Here is a 21,756-nt window from a genome sequence, read left to right as displayed (position 1 = left end):
GACAGCAGTTGTTTCTGTGCACCGGTATGACGGTGTGTGAAAAATTATATCATACGGGAAATTAAAACCGGTATACCGGTTTACCATCCAGCTCTACACTGGACCCTTAACGGCTCCCCGGGCACCTGTCATGGGCAGCCCACTGCGCCCTATATACAGGGAGGGGTCAAATCCAGAGACAAATTTCCCCTTCCGGGATGAATATAGTATAATAATAAATACAATTTCAAAAAAAAAAAAAAAAAATTATAATGTACCTTCAGCCAGTACTCATGTTCACCGAGCAGATCCTGAAGGCATCATAATGTAAGTGAACCTCCATTGTTTACAAAGTAACATTATCGGAGATCAGAGATGTTAAATAAAAGCAGAAGTGAAGGACGAGGACGGAGAGACGTTAGTGAAGAGGAACTAAACCACAAACTGCAGCTTCTTATCACGTCCTGGAAGGTCTAACTTCAGTCCACATCCAGTCGGCCCTGTTCTGTTTTGACGGTGTGTTTCCTGTCCAGGATGGCGGAGGCGGCAGCATTGGGCGGACTGAAGCAGTGCCGACTGGCTCAGGATCAGCTGGAGGACGCCATCAACGGCGTCATGAAGGCGGAGCGACAGCTGAGAGAAAACACCAGAGAGGTTAGAGAGACCTGTCAATCACTGTGTAGCCCCGCCCTAAAGCGTCCCCTGCTCTATGATCTGTTTGAGTCTAAATGGACCATAAGTTACTAAATGGACATCATGCTGTATTGAAGAAGACTTACTAGCAGGTAGTGAACTAGTACAACTACCTGTGTAGTACAGTGTGTACTTGTACACAGTACCCTACTTAGTAGTAGTAGTAGACTACGTGGTCTACTACTAGCTGTAAACATCACTACTGTCCCTTTAAGACTAAGACCTCATCACACAGTCTTGCTGACTCAGAGAGAGAGGGGGAGGGAGAGAGAGACCATATAAAAGAGTTGAGTTAATTTAACTGACAGTCTGAGAACCGTCTCATCTGCTGGACTCTGCTGTAGTCTAGTGGACTCTGCTGAACTCTTCTCCAGGTAAAGGCTCCTCCATGTTGAGGCTCAGTGTGACGATTCGTTGATAGATTAGTGGAGGACCAGAACAAAGCCCTGGAAGGATTTAATCATGTTAATCTCTCACCTGTGCGTCTCTCACCCGTCTCTCCCCTGTGCGTCTCTCCCGTGTGTCTCACCCGTCTCTCCCCTGTGTCTCACCCGTGCGTCTCTCCCCTGTGTGTCACTCGTGTTTCACTCGTCTCTCACCTGTGCGCGTCTCCCCTGTATCTCACTCGTCTCTCACCTGTGCGTCTCTCCCCTGTGTCTCACTCGTCTCTCACCTGTGCGTCTCTCCCCTGTGTCTCACCCCTGTGTGTCTCCTGAGAACAGGTGCGCTGTGATCTCCAGAGCAGTGTGAGTCGTCAGCAGGAGGCTCTTCGCTGTCGAGAGGTTTGGCTGCTGGGACAGATCGAGCTGCTGGAACAAGTCAAGACTGAGACTCTGCAGCAGCAGCTGCACCGTCTGCATTGGGTAACCACTGCTTTCTGGTCTCTGCCGGTCTCTGCTGCTGGTAGTCTGGTGTTTACTGGGTGTTTGTTTTCCAGCTCAGAGGACAGTTTGATGTGATCGTCCATCAGCTGCAGAACTCCAACAGCAGCAACGACCTGAACAGCCAGCTGACCGGCTGCCTGGAGAAGTAAGTCCACGTCCTCGTAGACCTGCAGACCAGGTTCAGACGTCCACTCACAGCCGGAACGTGGACTCTGTGTTTGACATGTTTCTCTTGTCCTCGTGGCCGACAGCCGCTTCATTTGACTCATTCTGACGCTGTGTATTTGAAACTCTCGTGCGGTCGTCTGGGGTCCCTAAGTGGTGGTCTGGGGTCTGAGGAACTGATCACATCTCTGATGATCTATTCATTGATCTGTATATATGTGTGTTCATACACATGAAGATGATGATGAACTGTGTGCAGGTTGTCCTCTCTGAGTCTGACACCTGAGGAAACACCTGAGATGAGTTTCCATGCCGACGCTCGCTCTCTGAGGGAGGCCATCACCTCGTTCGGCCGCATCACGGCTCAGGTAACACACACACACACACACACTCTCTCACACACATACACACACAGTCACACACACTCTCACACACATGTCCTCACTCTGAAGGTCTACACCAGGGGTGTCAAACTCGAGGCCCACATCATTTCCATCCATCAGCAACAAAAAAAAAAAAAAAGTTTAAAAACAAAGAAGTCATAATGATGAGATACTTAAACACAACAGTCATAGAAGCAGCTCTTTGGCAGGTTACCCTACATTAATATAACTGCATGTACAATATATTTACACTTGAATAAACGATAATCAAATGCAGAAATGCAGAGACAGTTCTTTAACAATATGTTAGGAGTAGTTACAGTTATACACTAGTGCTGGGCCAACCGGTATACCGGTTTTAATTTCCCGTATGATATTAATTTTTCACACACCGTCATACCGGTGCACAGAAACAACTGCTGTCGCTCTTCAACAGGCAGCAGAATATATTGTTGGCCGCTATGAGCGCTACGGTGGGAGCTAGTTGTCTTAAGTGTGTTGAGAGGGAACCCTAGTCATGGTTATAACTGTATAACAACTAATAACCTACAACTAACGCTCTGTAACAACAAAACACCACGACACAACAGTTTGTGACACGCAAACAATTTGTAACACTAATAATTGTACATTTATAAAATTACACCGCCGACCGGCATGCTGGGTACAGCTAGCTAGCTAGCCCGCTAGCACAACAGTCTGCTAACAGCTGGGAGAGGCTCCGTCGCTACAGTAATGTTACATTAAAGAACAGAACAGAGCGATGCAGGAGGAACAAAGACAGACCGGAGATGCACCGATCTGCTGTTTGGAAGTGTTTGAATATCCGACGTAGACCAAAAGACTATATATTGCAAAGTTTATCGAGCCACTGTTGTTGCCACAGGTGGTAACACGAGCAACTTACTCCATCACCTCAGCAGAAAACATGAGTTGGAATACCAAGAGTGTGAAGACGGCCGTCAACCAGTAACGTTGGCGCGAGTGAAACAGTGAAGCTAAAGGGTCAGACATCGCTTGAAGAGGCATTAGCTCGAGGCTGCATATGACAAGCAAGCGGTGGAGCGACATTACGAACACAATAAGGATCCAGCTCTGCAAGGACCTGCGCCCCGTTCCTCGTACGTGGCTAACTGAGTTAGCCGGATACTTTTCAGGATAAGATGACGTAGATCAGGCTTTTCGATTCCACGAAGCAAGTTTGGCAAAATCACCATGGTAACACATCCATAAGCTTGAAGCTGCTCCAGCGCAGGCTAACTGAAGGTAGCTGGATAAGCTGCCAGTCCCCCGGAAAACATGGCAGCTCCTGTCATATACGGTAGTCTAATGCGCTTGCGCATATACCGGGGGTTATACGGGAGTTCCGAAAATGCATGTAAAGTGAGACACACGGTGATCCATTAAAGCAGCTGAGCAAACTAAGAAGCCTCTATTGCATTAATGTACAGCTCCCTTCCTCAGAGATCCACTGATGAAGGAGGATATTAGTTAGATTAGCGTTTTATAGGGAGAGAGTTCTTCCACATCGCCAAGATCCGTTATCACATCACGATGACTTCCTATACGAGCGCTATCCATTCTGCCCACAAGGAATCATTTATTTACAGACCTTCTGGAGCATACATTGAACACCACACGCTGCAGCTGTTCTGCGAGTGGTACATTGTTGTACAGTGTCGGCGACGCGGAGAACATGGGGAAAGCCGCTGCATGCCGTGCTGTTGGTAAAGTTTATTTGGCGCTTAATAAACTTATGGATGTGTTCATTACATCACCATGGCACATATTGTACTGACTCAGCATTCTGAGTAATGTGTGTGTGTTAGTGTTTACTTGCTCCCATGTCCTCTTGATGGCTGCGTTGCATACATGAGGGTTAAAGCACTCATAATGATATGACAGTGTTATTAGTACACCAGCATATCATTACTGTAGAACATGATGAAGGTGGACTCATGATAAGAACAGAGAGAATCACACACTATTTATCTTCACTGCTTCAGTTGATTGAATGTCTGATGATGAATAATACACACACACACACTGATCCGCCCACACACAGATTCACACACACATATTCAAACTGCTAGTTCTGTATGGTGATCTACACATACATGTATATACACATATATAGTACATGATACATGAGGGCATACAGTACATATATCCTCATATTAATGAGGATCAGTAGATGCTCTTTGGGCTTGTTTTTATCTTATTGTGAAAGAGTTGAGATCATTATTGTCGCTATAGATCTCATTGGATGATGCATTCATTAAGCCTACTGCCAGCAGCTCATTTAAAGACATATCATCTGATTGATTGGGGTGATGAGGCATTAAAATGAGCCGATACATTTACAACACTTACGCATTTAACTTGTCTGTGATATTTTGCGTGCTTCTTGTCTAGCCCTCGCAGCGGGTTAGACAAACGAGACTGTTTGAGAGGATCAGCCTTGGAGAAACCGAGATAGCCTGACTTCAATCATCGGGTTAATTTAAGCTGCTAATGGGACATTTGATCGACTTAGCTGAACCACGTACGAGGAACGGGGACCTGGTCCCACTACAGACAGTCGAGAAAGACTCAGAGCAATGATTAAAACACTGGATTCAAGGTACGTCTGACCGGGGCCACAATACTTCAGCCAGACTGCTATCCCAACATTAGAGGAACAAACGAGCACCCCCTCTAGTAAGCAAAGAATTCATACATGAAGACATTAACATGTTTTATATTCTATGTACTCCTGACAGTAGAGTGAGCCTCTATAAACATATAGAAAAACAATACCGTGATATACCGTGAAACCGGCAGAATCTTAAAAAATACCGTGAAACACATGTTTGGTCGTACCACCCAGCACTATTATACAGTCTTACAGTTACAACCGGCCCTTTGAGGGGAACCATGATTCTGATGTGGCCCAGAGTGAAGCTGAGTTTGACACCCCTGGTCTACACCTTCCATTGGTCCTCACAAAGATAGCTGTACAAATATAGAGGTACACACAGGTTTTGTCTGTGGACGTGATGATGATGATCAGGGGTTTTCTGTACTTCCTGTTTACAGCTGGTGGAGGGTGTGTCCTCTCAGAACTGTCCAATAGCTGCCAAGAAACAGGTAACGTATAACATCAATGAAGCATTATAACCTTATTATATCATCAGTTTAACATGATTTAATAATATTAAACATCATTATGACTCATGAGACATGTTTTTAATTAGCAGAAAAGTGACATCATCGTTGTTGTTTGTGTCTCTGATCAGAAGATGGAGGTCGGATCTCTAAGCGACTGGCTGATGGGAACTCCTCCTTCAAGCAGCGCTCCTATTTGTTACCAGTCCAGCAACAAGCCTCAGGATTGGCTGACACCCGAGGACAGAAAGGTGAGAGAGAGAGAGACGACCTCCTGTAGTTCTTTAATACTTTATTGCTATAAATATATGAACCATGAACCGACCCATGATGTCATCGACGGGAAGTGAACCCAGAGAGTTCTAACTGACTTCCTGTGTGTTTGTGCCAGACTTCCTGTCCCGTCCTGGTCTCTGAGGACTTCCTGCAGGCCTGGGGTCAGATCAGGGACCTGGAGTTCTGGATCCTTCAGGACCAGGTCGAGACCCCCGTCAGCAGGGAGCGCACCGTCAGCAGCTGCAGCTCCTCCTTCTCCATCGAGAAGATCGACGAATCAGAGTTCACCGTCGGTCCTGAGGAGGAGGAGGAGGAGGAGGAGGAGCTGAGTGACTGGCTCATCACCCCCCCCACCGATACCATGTCAGACGCAGAGCGGTGGCGTCGGGTGTTGAAGCCGTTCGATGACGTCTGGTCCTCCAGTGATTGGCTGACGGGGTCCAGACGCCCCCCCGCCGATGACTGCTCCTCCTGCTGCCAGACCACTGAGGCCCTGGAGATAGAGAACCTGGGCTGGCTCAAGTGCCTGAAGGCCCCGCCTACTTCCACCGCCACTTCCCCCCCCGTGGCCCTGGAGGCATGGCTTCAGCAGGCGGTGCCGGTGCAGCAGACCTGCAGAGCCAACGAGGTCTGCTCCTCGTTCTCCGACTGCGTCTGTGAGGAGAACTGTGGGAGAGGAGCTCTGAACCTCTGGCTGCTCCACCAGGACGGGAGGGACAAGAACGGGGTCCCTGTAGGAGCCCCGCCTACATCTAACGGAGTCATGCCCATCGCCAAGGACGCCCCGCCAACCCTGCACCGCAGAGAGCAGGACCAAAAGGTGATTTGTTCTTTCATCCTTTTAATCAATGATTTCATTGATGATTCATCGGGTCTTTAAGGTGGCGGGATGCCGATCGGGTCTTTAAGGTGACGGGATGCCGATCGGGTCTTTAAGGTGACGGGATGCCGATCGGGTCTTTAAGGTGACGGGATGCCGATTGGGTCCGTAAAGTGACGGGATGCCGATCGGGTCTCTAACGTGACAGGTTTCTGGTGTTTCTTCAGGTTCAGGCCATCCTGGAGGCCTGGCTCCACCCCACCGACACCTCGTCCCTCTCTGGCTGGGCTCCTGAGGAGGAGAAGGCCAGCAGGGAGGACCACAGAGACCAGATCTCATCTCCTTTCCTTTGCCCTCTGGATCCTGGTCTCTGGGTGCTTCCAGGACAGACTCCGGGGTCAGGAGGTCAGACCCTCCCAGTAGCAGAGGAGGACAAATGGCTGCTGAGGAAGAGGAGTCAGGCTCAGGTAACTAAGACCAGTACAGATCACTACGGACCGACTGAGACCAGTACGGACGTGTCCCGACAGCATTGTGTGATGTGTTCAATGTTTCAGCTCCTGGCGCTGCCGTCCGTCTGTGACCTGTTCACCTGTATGAAAGTGGGCGGAGACAAAGAGAAGTGGCTGTTCAAAGCTCCTGAACAGGTGAGTTCACTTCTTTAATGTCAGTCGGGTGGTGAGGTAGTACTGTTCCTTTAAGACCAGTCTGTTTTCTTCCAGATGTGACGACGATGATGCTTCTTCTTCTTCTTCTTCTTCTTTAACGCTGATCAGCGAACACGAACTACAACAGTCAAATCATGGACTCCTTCTTTCCTGTGACATCACTGAGCTCTCCTCCAATCAGGATCAAGAACCCACTGATCAATATGATTCAGTGAGACTCAAGAGCTCCAGAGCTTTCAGCTGCGTCTCACTGTCTTCATCAGAAAACATATTTTAATGTTTATGATCTTTGATTAGTTTATGAAACGTCCTCATCACAGAATATTAATCCATTAATTGATTATCAAAGAGTTCCCAATTGATTGATTGATTAATAGTTATTGATCTGATCACCTGTTGATTAATCAACAGGTGATCCTGACAGGAGAGGGGGCGGGGCCTGTATGGGGTGGGGCTAAACAGGTGGTGGGCGGAGTTGACTTTTTTCATGAAGTAGCCTTTGTTTTTATGATTTCAACGATTTCTTTAATTTAGTGGAATGTTGCTTTTCTTTTTCTGTTGTTTCCTGTGAAGCTGCTGAGCTCAGATCTTCTTCCTGTCCGGTCTGCACATGCTCAGTAGTGTTTCACTAGTGGATAAAATCTGAATAACTCAAAAATGAATCAATACGTATATCGATAGATTTATTATTTTAAAACTCATTTAAAGGAAATGTGTAAAGGAAACTCACAGCTGTTTGATCTTTCAAATTAAAAGATCCTGGACTTTTTAACCTGTATTTCATACCCTGAGTTGAGTCTTGCAGGCATACATCGACCGTCTCTTATCTGAAGGATTTGATTGGTGGAGCTCGTCGTAACACCTGGAAGACTCAGTTCTGGGCATTAAGCAGATTGCTAATATATACAGAATCAAGTAACCTTGTTACCCAGAATGTTTCTGGGGTAAGCATGCTGCAGTTTGTCAGGTCACATGACTCTGCAGTCAGCAGTGATTGGTGCTTTTTATTGAAGCTGAGGGGGCGTGGTTAATATATATAGCTGTGATGTCATCAATACTCTGTGATTCTTTACAGTAATAAAACATGCTGACATCATCACTGTGTCTGTGACATCACTTTAACTTTACCTGAGGGAATTTTATTCTGAAAGGTTCCAGTTTAACTGAGGATTTTATTCTGAAAGTTTCCTGTTTAACTCAGGGGATTTTATTCTGAAATATTCCAGTTTAACCTGAAGGGATTTTATTCTGAAATTTTCCAGAGCAGCTGCAGGTGAATCTCACCTGTAAATCAGATCTGATACGAGCCATCAGAGGAAATATAAAGAAGTACTCAGATCTTTTCCTCAAGTACTAAAGTAAGTCTAGTCTGTAGTCTAGCCTGGAGTCTAGTCTGAAGTCTTTTTTTTTTTTTTTTTTTAAATTGGTTTATTTAATAAGGGACAGTGCACATTAATAAAGACATTTCTGTAAATGCGCCAGAGTTAAAGCCAAAAGGCTATTTTTCATCTGTAGTCCCAAGAGGCAGATGTTACAAAATAAACCTAAAAACAATGTAAGATTAAATTTAAAAGGTTATACAATATTGACGCTTTACAAAGTGTGCAGAAACGATAGAAAAAAGTGAGAATATACGTAGTATCATCACTCAGGAGACTCTTATACATTGTCAAGTACTAACAAGACAACACAGAGGCTCTCAAAGTCAACACAACGAAAATAAAATGAGGGATGACTGTTAAAATAGAAACATGGACTAAAGACAATATTATGATGCAATTGTTAGACACTAAAAAACATCCACGTCAGGCACAAAACAAAAGCATGCAGAGTGTGTGAAATACATAAATCAGTCAGACACAGCTAGCAACAATAAGAGACATGCATGCAGGTAGATGAGGGTCGACCGGCAAATTCAAGACAGACGGGTGACAGCAGACAAGACGGGTGACAGCAGACAGATTGAGGGAAAGTTCAACACAGACAGAGGTGCGGTTACATTCTAGTGCTGACAGAGCTGGGTACTAACTCACCATTGAGCTTTAAATTACCTGTATGTTTGTAGTTCTAATGGTCACTAGGATGGAGTTCCATTGTAGTGCAGCTTGTACTGAAAATGCAGACTGACTGAAAGCACTTTTCCTGAGTGGGATAATGCAATCCCCTCTTGCTGCTCCTCTTGTGAGCCGATATCCAACATTCAGATATTTAATCATGTTTTCCCAACTAAACAAGTTATATATTTTTTTAGTGCTGGGCAACGATTACAATTTTTAATTGTGATTAATCGCATGATTTTTTTGGCGATTAATCTCGTTATGCGCAAAGTTCAATAATGAATTCAAAAGTAGTGTATTGTGCACTTTTATTTTAAAGTACTGCTATATGAACTAAAGGTCAATAACATTTGGTTTAAACACATCAGGTTCTTGTTAGCAGCAGTATTCCCTTTACACAGCAGCAGTTATAACACAGTTATGATTCTGATCATAGATATTCAGCCGGTGTTCACATCTTTATCTTCATGTGTGTAAGAGATGACATTCGAAATATACACTTTGAAAACTGCAAACCTATCTACGTCATGTTTTTGTTTGTTAAATTCTCAGTAGTGATACTAAATGATGCTTATTATACATATTACAAACAAAACACTTTAAAAACTCGACAATATGTATTTTAATATTGTCAATGTTGTAAATTGTTTGATTGCATGATTTACTTTTATTGTGAAGAGCATGAAAACGGAGGTGCTTTTACTTTGAAGAGACAGGAAGTAGAATGGTACATGTTCTTGATGCCAACAATGTTGATGATACTAGAAAACCACATGTCGGGTGCAAGAGTGCATTGTGTTCACTGTAAGAATGTAATACTGCAGTTCAGACAGTGAACTGCAGTGAAGTGAAGTACAGTGAAGTGTTCCGTTCAAACAAGACGTGTCTTGGTCCTCACGAGAAGCTCCACTTCATTATGTCCAAAAGTCTTTTTGTGTGTTTCCCAGTAAACTGAACACTTAACAACAGCAAAAAGAAGATGGTCATATTTTGTCTTCTTGAAGCTAAACATAAAATTGCAATGGCTTGGAAATGTGTTCACAGGCCGAGCAAACTAAATTGGATAGAGGGACTGATGCAGTGCCTTGCCCTAGAGAATAGAATAGAATAGAATAGAATAGAAATATACTTTATTCATACCCCAGGGGAAATTTGTCTGTGGCAGCAGCAAACAGGGTTACACAATAAAATAGAAATATTAAGTATGGAATATGCACAATATATACAATATAATAAAATAACAGAGCAGGACCTATTAAATTTAAGAAAATAAAGTAATAAAAATGCACAGTATATACACTAAATAGAATCGTATTAAATTAACTGAGTAGGAAAAAATAAACTGCACAAGATCACCAGCAGCAGCAACAACAGTGTAGCAGTGTTATAGTCTTGTGTTTGATTTGGCCAGAGGTGATTTATTATAGAGTCTAATGGCAGAGGGCAGGAATGTTCTCCTGTATCGGTCCTTGTGACAGCGGAGCTGAATCAGTCTGTTGGAGAAAGTGCTCCGCTGTCCCTGCAGTAGGTGGTGGAGAGGGTGGTCCGGGTTATCCAATATGGATAATAGTTTCTTCAGTGTCCTCCTCTCCACCACCTCTTCCAGATAGTCTTGTTTGCAGCCAATGATGGAGCCGGCCTTCTTATCCAGTTTATTAAGTCTGTTGGTGTCTCCGGCTCCAATGCTGCTCCCCCAGCAGACTACAGAAGTACAGTGCACTGGCCACAACAGACCGATAGAACATCTCCAACATCTTGCTGCACACGTTGAAGGATCGAAGATTCCTCAAGAAAAAGAGTCGACTCTTCCCCTTCTTGTACACAGCGTTGATGTTGGCCTTCCAGTTCAGTTTGTTGTCGATGGAGACATCCAGGTACTAGTACTCCTCCACCATGTCCACATCCTCTCCCAGAACTCTCACCGGTTGTGGAGCCGTCATCTTCCTCCTGAAGTCAACCACCATCTCTCTGGTCTTGGCCCCGTTCAGACGCAGGTGATTTCTACTGGCCCACTCTACAACACCCGACCCTGTTCTGTCCCTTATACACCCGACCACTGCAGAGTCATCAGAGAACTTCTGCAGATGGTATGACCCTGAGTTGTACTGGAAGTCAGTGGTGTACAAGGTGAACAGGAAGGGAGACAGAACAGTTCCCTGTGGGGCTCCAGTATCACTGACCACCATATCAGACAGCACACGGCCCAGTTGGACAAGCTGTGGTCTGCCTGTGAGGTAGTCAGTGATCCAGGTGACGGTGGAGGCGTTAACCCGATGGTGTTGAATGCACTGGAGAAATCAAAGAAAGTGATTCTCACAGAGTCTGTAGGAAATTTAGGTTTAGAACTGTGCTTTAAGAAATTATAGAATTTGTAGTTAGAAGTGTATCTTAGTAGAATTTGTAGAAACTTGTGAAGTTTTTGCCAAAAGTTGCAAATCTTTATCTTTATGTAGAATCCAATGTTTATCATAGAAGTGTTAAACCATAAAAGACAGTCATTGAATGTATTAAACTGTAAAGAATAGCCAAGGGAAAGTCAGGGATTTCTAGACAGATATTTGCAGACTGTACCCGCGCGAGGGTTTTTCGGCAGCCTGAAGCCAGGAGGAGGCAGTCGAGATTAGCCAATAGGAATTAAGATGGACAAAAGGGGAGGGAATTTCAAACTGTAAATGGAAGTGCTGGGAAAGAATTTGCTCTCTTTCCTCTGGTCTCATCGGGAGGGCAGCTGTGCTTCTACTGGGATCAGGGTAAAATGCTTTTCTGCGCAGAGAATATATATCTATAGATACTGTAATTAATGTGCTTCATTGTGTAATTGTATTAGATTCAGTAGGATTAAATACTTTTTGATTGTAAACCAGTTTATGGTAGATTTTATTATCGCAGCGTCTCTACTGTAAACAGCAGTTGGAGCGTGAGCTGCGGCCTTCTCTCTGTGGGGTAGAATTCAAGCCTCCACAAGTCACCGGTTCATCCAGGTGCGATTGAGCTCGTTGCAGCAGGTAGATGATGGCGTCGCCCACCCCCACATGAGGCTGATATGCAAATTGCAGAGGGTCCAGTGAGGATTTCACCTGCGGTCGGAGGTGGGCCAAGACCAGCCTCTCCAGCACCTTCATCACATGGGATGTGAGGGCAACTGGTCGGTAGTCATTGAGGCCAGATGGTGTCGTCTTCTTTGGTATGGGAACCAGGCACGACGTCTTCCACAGCACCGGGACTTCTTCCTGCTTCAGGCTCAGGTTGAAGAGGTGTTGAAGGACATTAGACAGCTGGATGGCGCAGGTCTTCAGGACCCTGGGGCTCATGGCATCAGGTCCCGCAGCCTTTCCTTGATGGAGTCGCTCCAGCTGTCTTCTCACCTGGTCAGTCGTCACAGAGAGGGGGGGAGGGCAGTCATGGTGTCGGTGGTGGCAGAGCCCTTTGAAGAGGAGGGCTCTGAGTCCATGCAGCTCACCAGGGGGGAACTTACATATGTAGTTAAAGGGAAATATATCATCTTTGCAAAGATTTGGGCTCATTCATGGAGTTTCTGGAGGGAGATCTTGTTGTAACCCTGTAGTCTACCGTTTTCCTTTTTGTTTCCCTTCCACGTTTTTGTTTCCTTCTTCTCTCATTGGTCACATTAGGGGATGTGGGAGCATTCTATTTGTGGGGTATAATATCTATCTATCTGTGCATGTACATATCTGTCACCCTCTACTGTTATTTGTCAGTAACGCCCAACAACAACACATGCCATTGATATCTTTATTTGAAATATCTCCAAGTGCCCATGTGTACCTTTTGATGTGCCTTGTTCTGTCTTGTGTTTGTGTTTTGTGGAAAAGACAATAAAAACATTTGTCAAAAAAAATAAGCGCCACTTCGCAACAGTCACGTTTGATCCTGTGACGAGACGATCGCGCGCGTGCGTGTGTGTGTGTGAGACAAGAGTGAACGACGGTGACGGTTACAGACTTTTTCACCTGAGATTTGAATGATAATTTGGAATCAAAAAGTACTCCGAGATACTTGTAGTCAGGTACAACCCGTAGCCTCTCCCCAGATACACAAACATCCGGCTCTACACTACCAGTTTGTTTTGGTAAAAAACATACACACTGTTTTGGATATGTTTAGTTGTAAACAGCATTGCTTTAACCATGCAGTTACATGAACCATGGAGTTAGTGAGTTCATTTGCCACTTGTCCCATTTTGCTACCATGCAAGTAAATCACAGTGTCATCTGCATACATTTGGATGTTGGTGTCAGGGCATGCTGATGGCAGATCATTGATATATAAAGAGAACAGTAGTGGGCCCAGGACAGATCCTTGTGGGACGCCTGTGGACAAGTGGAGGGCGGTAGATTGATAGTTCTGTATTTGGACATACTGTGATCTATTTAGCAAATACGATTCAATCCATTTAAGTGTACCTGAGGAGAAATTGTAGCTGGGCAACTTGGACAAAAGAATGCGATGGTTAACAGTGTCAAATGCCTTCTTGAGATCAAGAAACACAACTCCAACAACTCCCCCTTTGTCCAATAGAAATTAGATTTTTTTCTGTGAAGAAACAGGTGCTGTCTCACTAGAATAATTGGCTCTGAAGCCGAATTGCATTGAATGAAGGGCAAAAGAACTGGTATTCAAACGGCAGATCATTTGCTCAGCTACCAACTTCTCTGCAACTTTTGATATTGTTGGCAGGATACTGAATGGTCTGTAGTTACAGGTAGAAAGGGGAAAGTCTAGTCTGGAGTCTAGTCTGGAGTCTAGCTTGGAGTCTAGTCTGAAGTCTAGCCTGTAGTCTAGTCTGAAGTCTAGTCTGGAGTCTAGCTTGGAGTCTAGTCTGAATTCTAGCCTGTAGTCGAGTCTGAAGTCTAGTCTGTAGTCTAGTCTGAAGTCTAGCCTTGAGTCTAGTCTGGAGTCTAGTCTGGAGTCTAGTCTGAAGTCTAGCCTGGAGTCTAGTCTGGAGTCTAGTCTGGAGTCTAGTCTGAAGTCTAGCCTTGAGTCTAGTCTGGAGTCTAGTCTGAAGTCTAGTCTGGAGTCTAGCCTGGAGTTTAAACTGAATGTTTGTGATCACACCATGAAGCTGAAAGCTCCTTATAAAGCTAGCAAGGGACCCTTGAGTCAGGATCATCACCAGATATCTTGTTTCTATCGGCTCCACCAGACAACACTGACTTAACTATTAAAACATGTGAACTCTGTCATATTAAATCATAAGTTTTGAGTTACTTTGACCAGAAGCCTTTGTGGACCGTGTATCATTGGATCCTTAGTTGTGTTCAGAGGAGATAAAAGAAGAAAGAGAAACTAAAAACCAGAGATTCTTTAATGGAGTTCAACCTGCTTTTCAGAAAACGTTTATTCTTCACAGAAGCAGCTCGGAGAGGAACCAGCTGATGATAAACAGGTTAAAAACACACACAACCGTCAAAACATCAGCTGTGTTCGGTAGAATCCGTCGGATGGACATACTGAAGCCTCGTGACGCTTCACGACACCTCAAGACGTTTGTCGGCACACGTTTTGCGGGTTTTCAGCCGGCCAGCCAATCAGATTCGATGCAACGAGCAGGCTGCGCAGCAGCTCGACCAATCATCGTCTGGAGAGGCTCCGGACGGTCCGCCGCGTGCCGCCTCTGAGCCGCGACGTCCCATCAACTCTGCTGGGCGACCTGCCGCTCTCTGCCGCTCCGTGCCGCTCCAGCAGGACATCGCAGCAGCGGTAGCTAGCCGACAGGCCGCCGCTGCTCTCTGGCTGAGATGCGACTGAAGCTCCGGAGACTCGTTCTCATCCAGAACCGAACCGAAGCGGACTGATCCGGGTTTAGTAAGGTACCGAGACCACCGTCATTTCACCGGTATAATAACGGGAGCGAGGTGTGTGGGTATGTGTGTGTGTGGGTGTGGGTGTCTGTGTCTGTGCGTGTGCGTGCGCGTGCGTGTGTGTGGAGTCACAGACACAGACCCGTCGTGTGAAGAGCAGGAGGTGGTGATGAAGAGGAGCAGCAGTAAATACTGAGGCCTCCTCCTTCATCCTCTTCTCCTTTTCTTCATCACCTCCTCTTCCTCTCCATCTCTTTATTTTACTGTATTATTTATATTATTAAACTATTTTTATTTATATTTTACTGTATTATTTATATTATTAAACTATTTTTATTTTTATTTTACTGTATTATTTATATTATTAAACTATTTTTATTTTTAATTTACTGTATTATTTATATTATTAAACTATTTTTATTTTTATTTTACTGTATTATTTATGTTATTAAACTATTATTTTAATTTTAATTTTATTATTTATTCGTTCTTCATTCTGTTATTTTCACTGTGGTTTTATTTTGAAGGACAATCTACCGTACTTCCGTTTCTTCGCAGCCATTTAATCCTTTTCCCACAATGCTTTGTGTCCGCTGCTTCCTGTTTATTGTGACCGTCTCCACCGGTTAAAACATTACCGTTTATGTCTCCGTGTCTCCGTCTAAAGCTCGGTGAGTAACCGAATCACGACTCGTTTGACCGCGGAATCCGGTTACCGTCGTTTATTCCGCCGCTCGCTCTTTTATTTTGACAGTTTACGTTCAGGGAGGAGAAGATCCCTCCGCTTCCTCATCACGGCCCCGACACTCCGCTCACATACGGCTCTATTTAACTCCTCCTCGCTTTACGACCAACGGGAAACACGTTTTTAAACGTTTTACGTTATTAAACGTAACTAACGGATGTTGTGATGAGTTCGGCTTTCAGATAAACAGAATCAGATGTAAGTTAAGAGGAAATGTCCTCGTTAATAAAATGGATGCGCTGCCAGTAACCGCCCTCCGCGCGACAGTCTGTGGTCGTAATCCGGAGAGAAGAGAGAACCTGTCTAAATGTTTAAATAATAACATGTTGATCATATGTGATTCAATAATAACATGTTGATCATGAGTGTGATTAAATAATAACGGATTCATTAGAGTCGGTCTTGACTAAAGAGAGAGAGAGAGGTTCAGTGCATAGTGAAGCTCTCTCTCTTAAAACCACTGATTTATGGACGTAGTCCGGTTCAGTCCAACATAATGAATGAAAACGTCTCTTAACGTCCGTGATGATCAGATTTAATATTAATAATATTATAACAATTTTAATATATTATATAAATAATAATATTATTAAAGTGTTAGGAGGTCAGAGGTCACCTGTGTTTATTAATGACATCATCGGGTCAAACTGACCTCAGATCTGCTCTTTGTTTACTATCACGTGATTATTGTTTGTTCATTTAAATTATACTGATAATATATATATATATGTGTATGTATATGTCATGAAGGTTTATTATTTTATTGTTTTATATTCATATTAAATAAATTCTACATTACATGTTATATTATGATAATAACAACAATGATGTGTGTATTCTGTCACATCTAACTTCTCCCCTTCTTCCTCCTCCCCCCCCACAAGGCTGTAGCTCCTCCCCACTTACAGGGCTGTAGCTCCTCCCCACTTACAGAGCTGTAGCCCCTCCCCCTCTACAGAGCTGTAGCCCCTCCCCACTTATAGAGCTGTAGCCCCTCCCCCCTCTAAAGAGCTGTAGCCCCTCCCACCCACACAGAGCTGTAGCTCCTCCCTCCCTTACAGAGCTTTAGCTCCTCCCCCTCTACAGAGCTGTAGCTCCTCCTCCCCTACAGAGCTGTAGCTCCTCCCTCCCTTACAGAGCTGTAGCTCCTCCCCTCCCCTGGTTTAGGTCTAGGATGGAGGACCCGGTCTCAGAGTCTGATGCTCTGGGAGCAGACTTCATCACGGTGGAGTTGGACACTCAGCCCATCGAGTACGTGGTGAAGTGGGCCGAGGTCGGCTCTAAGTTCACCATCTCCTGCGTGAAGAAGGACTCGGACGACCCGGCGGACCTGACGGAGCAGCTGAAGGTGGAGACGGAGGAGTCCTTCTTCGCTCCCTACGAGGAGGTGTTCCCCTGTGAGGTGACGGAGCAGAGCGTGGAGATCAAGACAGACTCTGATGACGAGGAGGACGAAGAGGAGGAGGAGGACACCGAGGAGGAGGAGGCACCGGTGGAGGCAGGCGTTAGCCGGACAGATGGAGAGGTAGACTCGGACCTGGCCGACTTTGAGCCGGACGAGCGTCAGTACCGCTGCAGCTACTGTGGGAAGAGCTACAGCCACGCCTCCAGTCTGTACCGGCACCAGCAGACGCACAGCGGCAAGACCACCGGGGGCCCGATGCCGCCCGCCAAGAGGGCCCTGGAGCCCCCCCACCAGGAGGCCCGCTACACCTGCCCCCACTGTGGGATGAGCTTCAAAGGCAGCAGGTAACGGTCCTCATTGATTCTCTTTGTGTCCTTCATTGATTCTGTTTCTCTTCATGTCCATTGATTCTGATTCTCTTCGTGTCCTACATTGATTCTGATTCTCTTCATGTCCTTCATTGATTCTGATTCTCTTCATGTCCTTCATTGATTCTGTTTCTCTTCGTGTCCTTCATTGATTCTGTTTCTCTTCGTGTCCTTCATTGATTCTGTTTCTCTTCGTGTCCATTGATTCTGTTTCTCTTCGTGTCCTTCATTGATTCTGTTTCTCTTCGTGTCCTTCATTGATTCTGTTTGTCTTCGTGTCCTTCATTAATTATGTGTCTCTACATTGATTGCCTGTCTCTTCATTGATTATGTGTCTCTTCGTGTCTCTTCATTGATTACGTGTCTCTTTATTGATTACCTGTCTCTTCATTGATTACCTGTCTCTTCATTGATTACCTGTCTCTTCGTTGATTACCTGTCTCTTCGTGTCGCTTCATTGATTACGTGTCTCTTCATTGATTACCTGTCTCTTCGTGTCGCTTCATTGATTACGTGTCTCTTTGTTGATTACGTGTCTCTTTGTTGATTACGTGTCTCTTCGTTGATTACGTCTCTTCATTGATTACCTGTCTCTTCGTGTCTCTTCATTGATTACGTGTCTCTTCATTGATTACCTGTTTCTTTGTGTCTCTTCGTTGATTACGTGTCTCTTCGTTGATTACGTGTCTCTTTATTGATTACGTGTCTCTTCATTGATTACGTGTCTCTTCGTGTCTCTTCATTGATTACCTGTCTCTTCATGTCTCCTCATTGATTGCGTGTCTCTTCATTGCAGGATGTTGGGGAGTCACCTGCGGCTGCACGGTAAAAGGAGGATCCATCCCTGTAACATCTGTGGTAAAGAGTTCAACCACAGCTCCAGTCTGTCGCGTCACCGCCTCATCCACAAGAAGGGGAGGGGCCTCCCTAAAGACGTCAAAGACGTCGCCCTCGGTCCCAACATGGCCGCCCTGCGCCACTCGCTAAAGGCCGGCAGCAAGAACAAGAAGCCCAAGAGGCAGCAGAGGCAGCATCAGCAGCAGCAGCAGCACGTGGCGTCGGCGGCCATCTTGGAGAGTCATGGCGGCGATAAGTTCTACGCCTGCCCTCAGTGTGACATGAGCTTCAGGACATCCACACAGCTCTCCAAGCACCAGGTGACCCATGTCAAGGACCTGCTGGACAACTACACACCGGGCAAGGAGAACTTGGGAGAGACCTCGTCAGACCTCAAGATCCGACTCAAGCTCTGCTCCCGGGACAAGCCCAACTTCTACACCCTCTGCAAGAAGAACCGGCGCCGCCGGGCGGGTCGGGCCGGCAAACGAGCCTCCACCATCTCTGAAGAGGAGGTGGGAGGAGGAGGAGGAGGAGGAGGAGGAGGAGGAGCCGGTCGACACGGGTGCAGCCAGTGTGGGAAGAGGTTTAGCCACGCCTCCAGTCTGGCTCGGCACCAGCAGACCCACCGTGCTAGCGGTGGGAAGCTGCAGCAGCACCACCAGAAGCAGATCCATGTCAAGACCGGACTCCCCGCCAAGACCAAGACCTACACCTGCGCGGCCTGCAACAAGACCTTCATGCACTCGTCCAGCTTCTCCCGCCACAAGAAGGCCCATCTGGAGGAGGAGCAACGGGCCGCCGCCGCCGCCAAGCGCCGGAAGAGGGTCGTCCTAGACGAAACCGCTCCGCTGGAGTCTGACTCCGAGTGACGGTTCGGATCGTTTTTTTCGACCTGTTCTGGGTTGGTTCTGAATCAGCACTGACTGGTTCTGGACTGGTTTGGGGCCAGTTCTGGAAAAGTTCTAATTTAAAAGGTTCTGGACCAGTTCTCCACCAGTTCTGGACCAGTTGGAGACAGATTCTGCGCTGCCAGGTTTTGTGAACTGGACCTGGTTCTTCTCTGGTGTAGATATCAGCAGGACATCTCCATATATGGTAGTACCAGACCGTTAGCTCTTAAGGATGGGATTCGATTTAAAGTGTTACCCAAGCCCCGCCCTTCGCCCCGCCCCTCCACCTGTCTGTCAGGTTGCACATGGACACTTTCATTCTGCCGCCTCTACACTCCATTTCCCATCAGCCACCTGGGCAGACAGCTGGGAACTACTGTCGGCTAATTTCCCATCAGCCCCGTTACCCGAATGAAGTAGACATTCAATGTCAGAGTGGAGGCCAACTTTATAGCTGACTCATTCAACACAGCACGCAGTGCATTCTGGGAAATTGATCCTCTGAAGAACTTTGTGCAGGTTCAGGTCTGATATGGTTCAGGTCTGATGTGGTTCAGGTTTATGTTCTTTCCTCCCAGACTGGTTGTGATTGGCTGAAGTTCTTTGCCGGTGCAGCGCTGCAATTGGTCGAGCCGGCGTTTCCTCCACATTAACGTTTGCATGAAGCTAGTCGGCCATGTTTGTAGTTTTTCGGCGGTGTTGTGGAGGTCGAAGGGTGAACTGCACTTCTTATTTATGAATTTGGAACAATGTTGTAATATATAAATATTTAAATGTGACTGACAAGTAAAAAAGACAAAAACTGCCCTCGTTACCGTAGCAACACCACCGCCACCTTCGTTGTTCTTCGTCGTCATCGGGCAGACAGGAAGTCCAGCTTTTCAAAGTTAAAGCCTCCTTAAAGAGACAAAAGAATCCAGAATAAAACAGACGTATGTGAAGTTATTTAAAGACGGGTGTCTTGGACCAATCAGGGACCAGGTCTTTCCCCCCCCCCCCAAGCCGTCTGACGGCAGAAGACACTTTGAGTTTGTGAAAACAACCTTTTACTGTGTGAATTGGATTTAATTTAATTTAATGGTGAAACTATTTATACGTGTGTCGCACTACGAGCCTCCTGTAGAAGATGCTCCTCAGCTTCTCTTCTTGTCCTCCGTACTTTGTTTGATTGGTTTCCAGCGGAGCTTCACCTGCAGGTAGAAGGTTGTTCGTCATCGTGTCGTGTTTAACAATAGAATGAAAACCCCAGTTGACATGTTTTGTCTTGCGTTTTGTAATAAACCTTAAAAAAGAAGTTTCCTCTGTTTGTCTTCACTGACCCTGAAGGGGTGCTACGGAAGCCCAGAGAGGGCTTTTTAAATCACATTTTATGGAAAACAATTCTTTCTGCTGCGAAAAAATTAGATAAAAAAAAGGATCCTGCAAATGTTGATGACTTAGTTTCTCAGAAAAAGTTTCAAATGTATGAGATACTACGTTACTTTACATACTAGTTATTTCAAGATGCTTGCTTGTTATTGGAGAAGGTAAACATAGTATAGTATGACTAACTATAGACCGATTTCTAACCCTCCCTTCCTCTAAGATCCTTGAGAAATCAGTTGTGTGACTTTCTACGTAACAATAGTTTATTTGAGGATTTTCAGTCAGGATTTAGAAAGCATCAAAGCACAGAGACAGCTCTTGTGAAAATAACTAATGACCTTCTAACTGCATCAGACAAAGGACTAGTCTCTGTTCTTATCCTGTTAGACATTAGTGCTGCGTTCGACACTATAGACCACTACATCCTGTTGCAGAGACTAGAACATTATATTGGCATCAAAAGAACCGCAATGAACTGGTTTGGATCCTATTTATCGGATCGATCTCAGTTTGTAAAGGATGAAGCCTCGATGAAGACCAACGTCAGTTATGGAGTTCCACAAGGTTCTGTGCTTGGACCAATCTTGTTCACCTTATATATGCTTCCTTTAGGCAATATTATCAGAAAACACTTGTAAACTTGTTATGCAGATGATACTCAATTATATATATCGATCAAACCAGATGAAACCAACCAGCTCACTAAACTGCAAACATGCTGATTACTAACTTTGCTTCTTTAGTCTTTGTGCTTCTCTCCTCACAGGTTCCGTGGATTGTGGTTTCATCTGGACCCTGGTCCTTCCTCCCACCATGGCCCTGCTGACTCCCACTGATAATATTATTTTTTATTATTACTCACATTACTAATTTTATATTATCGATACCATTAACGCACATTATTGACCTGCTTCTTCACCAGAGTCTCTGTGTATTCTCACCTCACAGGTTGCTGTGTATCCGGGTTATACCTAGACCTGGTCTTGGTTCCAATGTGAGGGTTCCGGGACAAGAGGATATCAAATGTGTACATTTTGTAAAGCCCTCTGAGGCAAATTTGTAATTTTTGGCAATACAAAAATGAATTGAATTGAAAGTGTAGGATGTCACAAAAAGTCAGTTATAGAGTCCGTATAGTATGTCGTTTAGTCATATTACATTGTTATGAAGTCAGTATGGTATGTCGTTTAGTCATATTACATTGTCATGAAGTCAGTATGGTATGTTGTTTAAAGTCATATTACATTGT

The 21,756-nt window shown here is 45.2% G+C and overlaps 2 protein-coding genes across 4 annotated transcripts; both read left to right on the top strand.

Annotated features, from left to right (window-relative positions):
- Window positions 1-24: 24 nt before the first annotated feature.
- Window positions 25-8,111, top strand: ncoa4 (nuclear receptor coactivator 4). The gene is made up of 10 exons (XM_031879858.1): window positions 25-633; window positions 1,395-1,535; window positions 1,610-1,701; window positions 1,981-2,089; window positions 5,183-5,233; window positions 5,383-5,502; window positions 5,643-6,347; window positions 6,575-6,814; window positions 6,905-6,994; window positions 7,070-8,111. The coding sequence occupies exons 1-10, from the start codon at window positions 514-516 to the stop codon at window positions 7,073-7,075; spliced, it is 1,674 nt and encodes a 557-aa protein (XP_031735718.1). The 5' UTR covers window positions 25-513; the 3' UTR covers window positions 7,076-8,111.
- A 6,478-nt stretch (window positions 8,112-14,589) lies between these two features.
- On the top strand, window positions 14,590-20,789 carry LOC116401449 (zinc finger protein 135). Of its 3 annotated transcripts, none has more exons than XM_031879856.1 (3): window positions 14,590-14,903; window positions 16,524-17,388; window positions 18,209-20,789. In XM_031879856.1, the coding sequence occupies exons 2-3, from the start codon at window positions 16,814-16,816 to the stop codon at window positions 19,119-19,121; spliced, it is 1,488 nt and encodes a 495-aa protein (XP_031735716.1). In that variant the 5' UTR covers window positions 14,590-14,903; window positions 16,524-16,813; the 3' UTR covers window positions 19,122-20,789. The 3 variants fall into 3 exon arrangements, with proteins under 3 accessions (XP_031735716.1, XP_031735714.1, XP_031735713.1); XM_031879854.1 differs by lacking the exon at window positions 14,590-14,903 and adding an exon at window positions 15,350-15,565; XM_031879853.1 differs by lacking the exon at window positions 14,590-14,903 and adding an exon at window positions 15,350-15,837.
- The last annotated feature ends 967 nt before the right edge of the window (window positions 20,790-21,756 follow it).

This window comes from Anarrhichthys ocellatus, unplaced genomic scaffold (genome assembly GCF_004355925.1).
Source record: "Anarrhichthys ocellatus isolate YVR2014 unplaced genomic scaffold, GSC_Weel_1.0 scaffold454, whole genome shotgun sequence".
Lineage (NCBI taxonomy): Eukaryota > Metazoa > Chordata > Actinopteri > Perciformes > Anarhichadidae > Anarrhichthys > Anarrhichthys ocellatus.
Note: the sequence above shows the minus strand (reverse complement) of the source record. Positions and strands in the feature narration are given on the sequence as shown.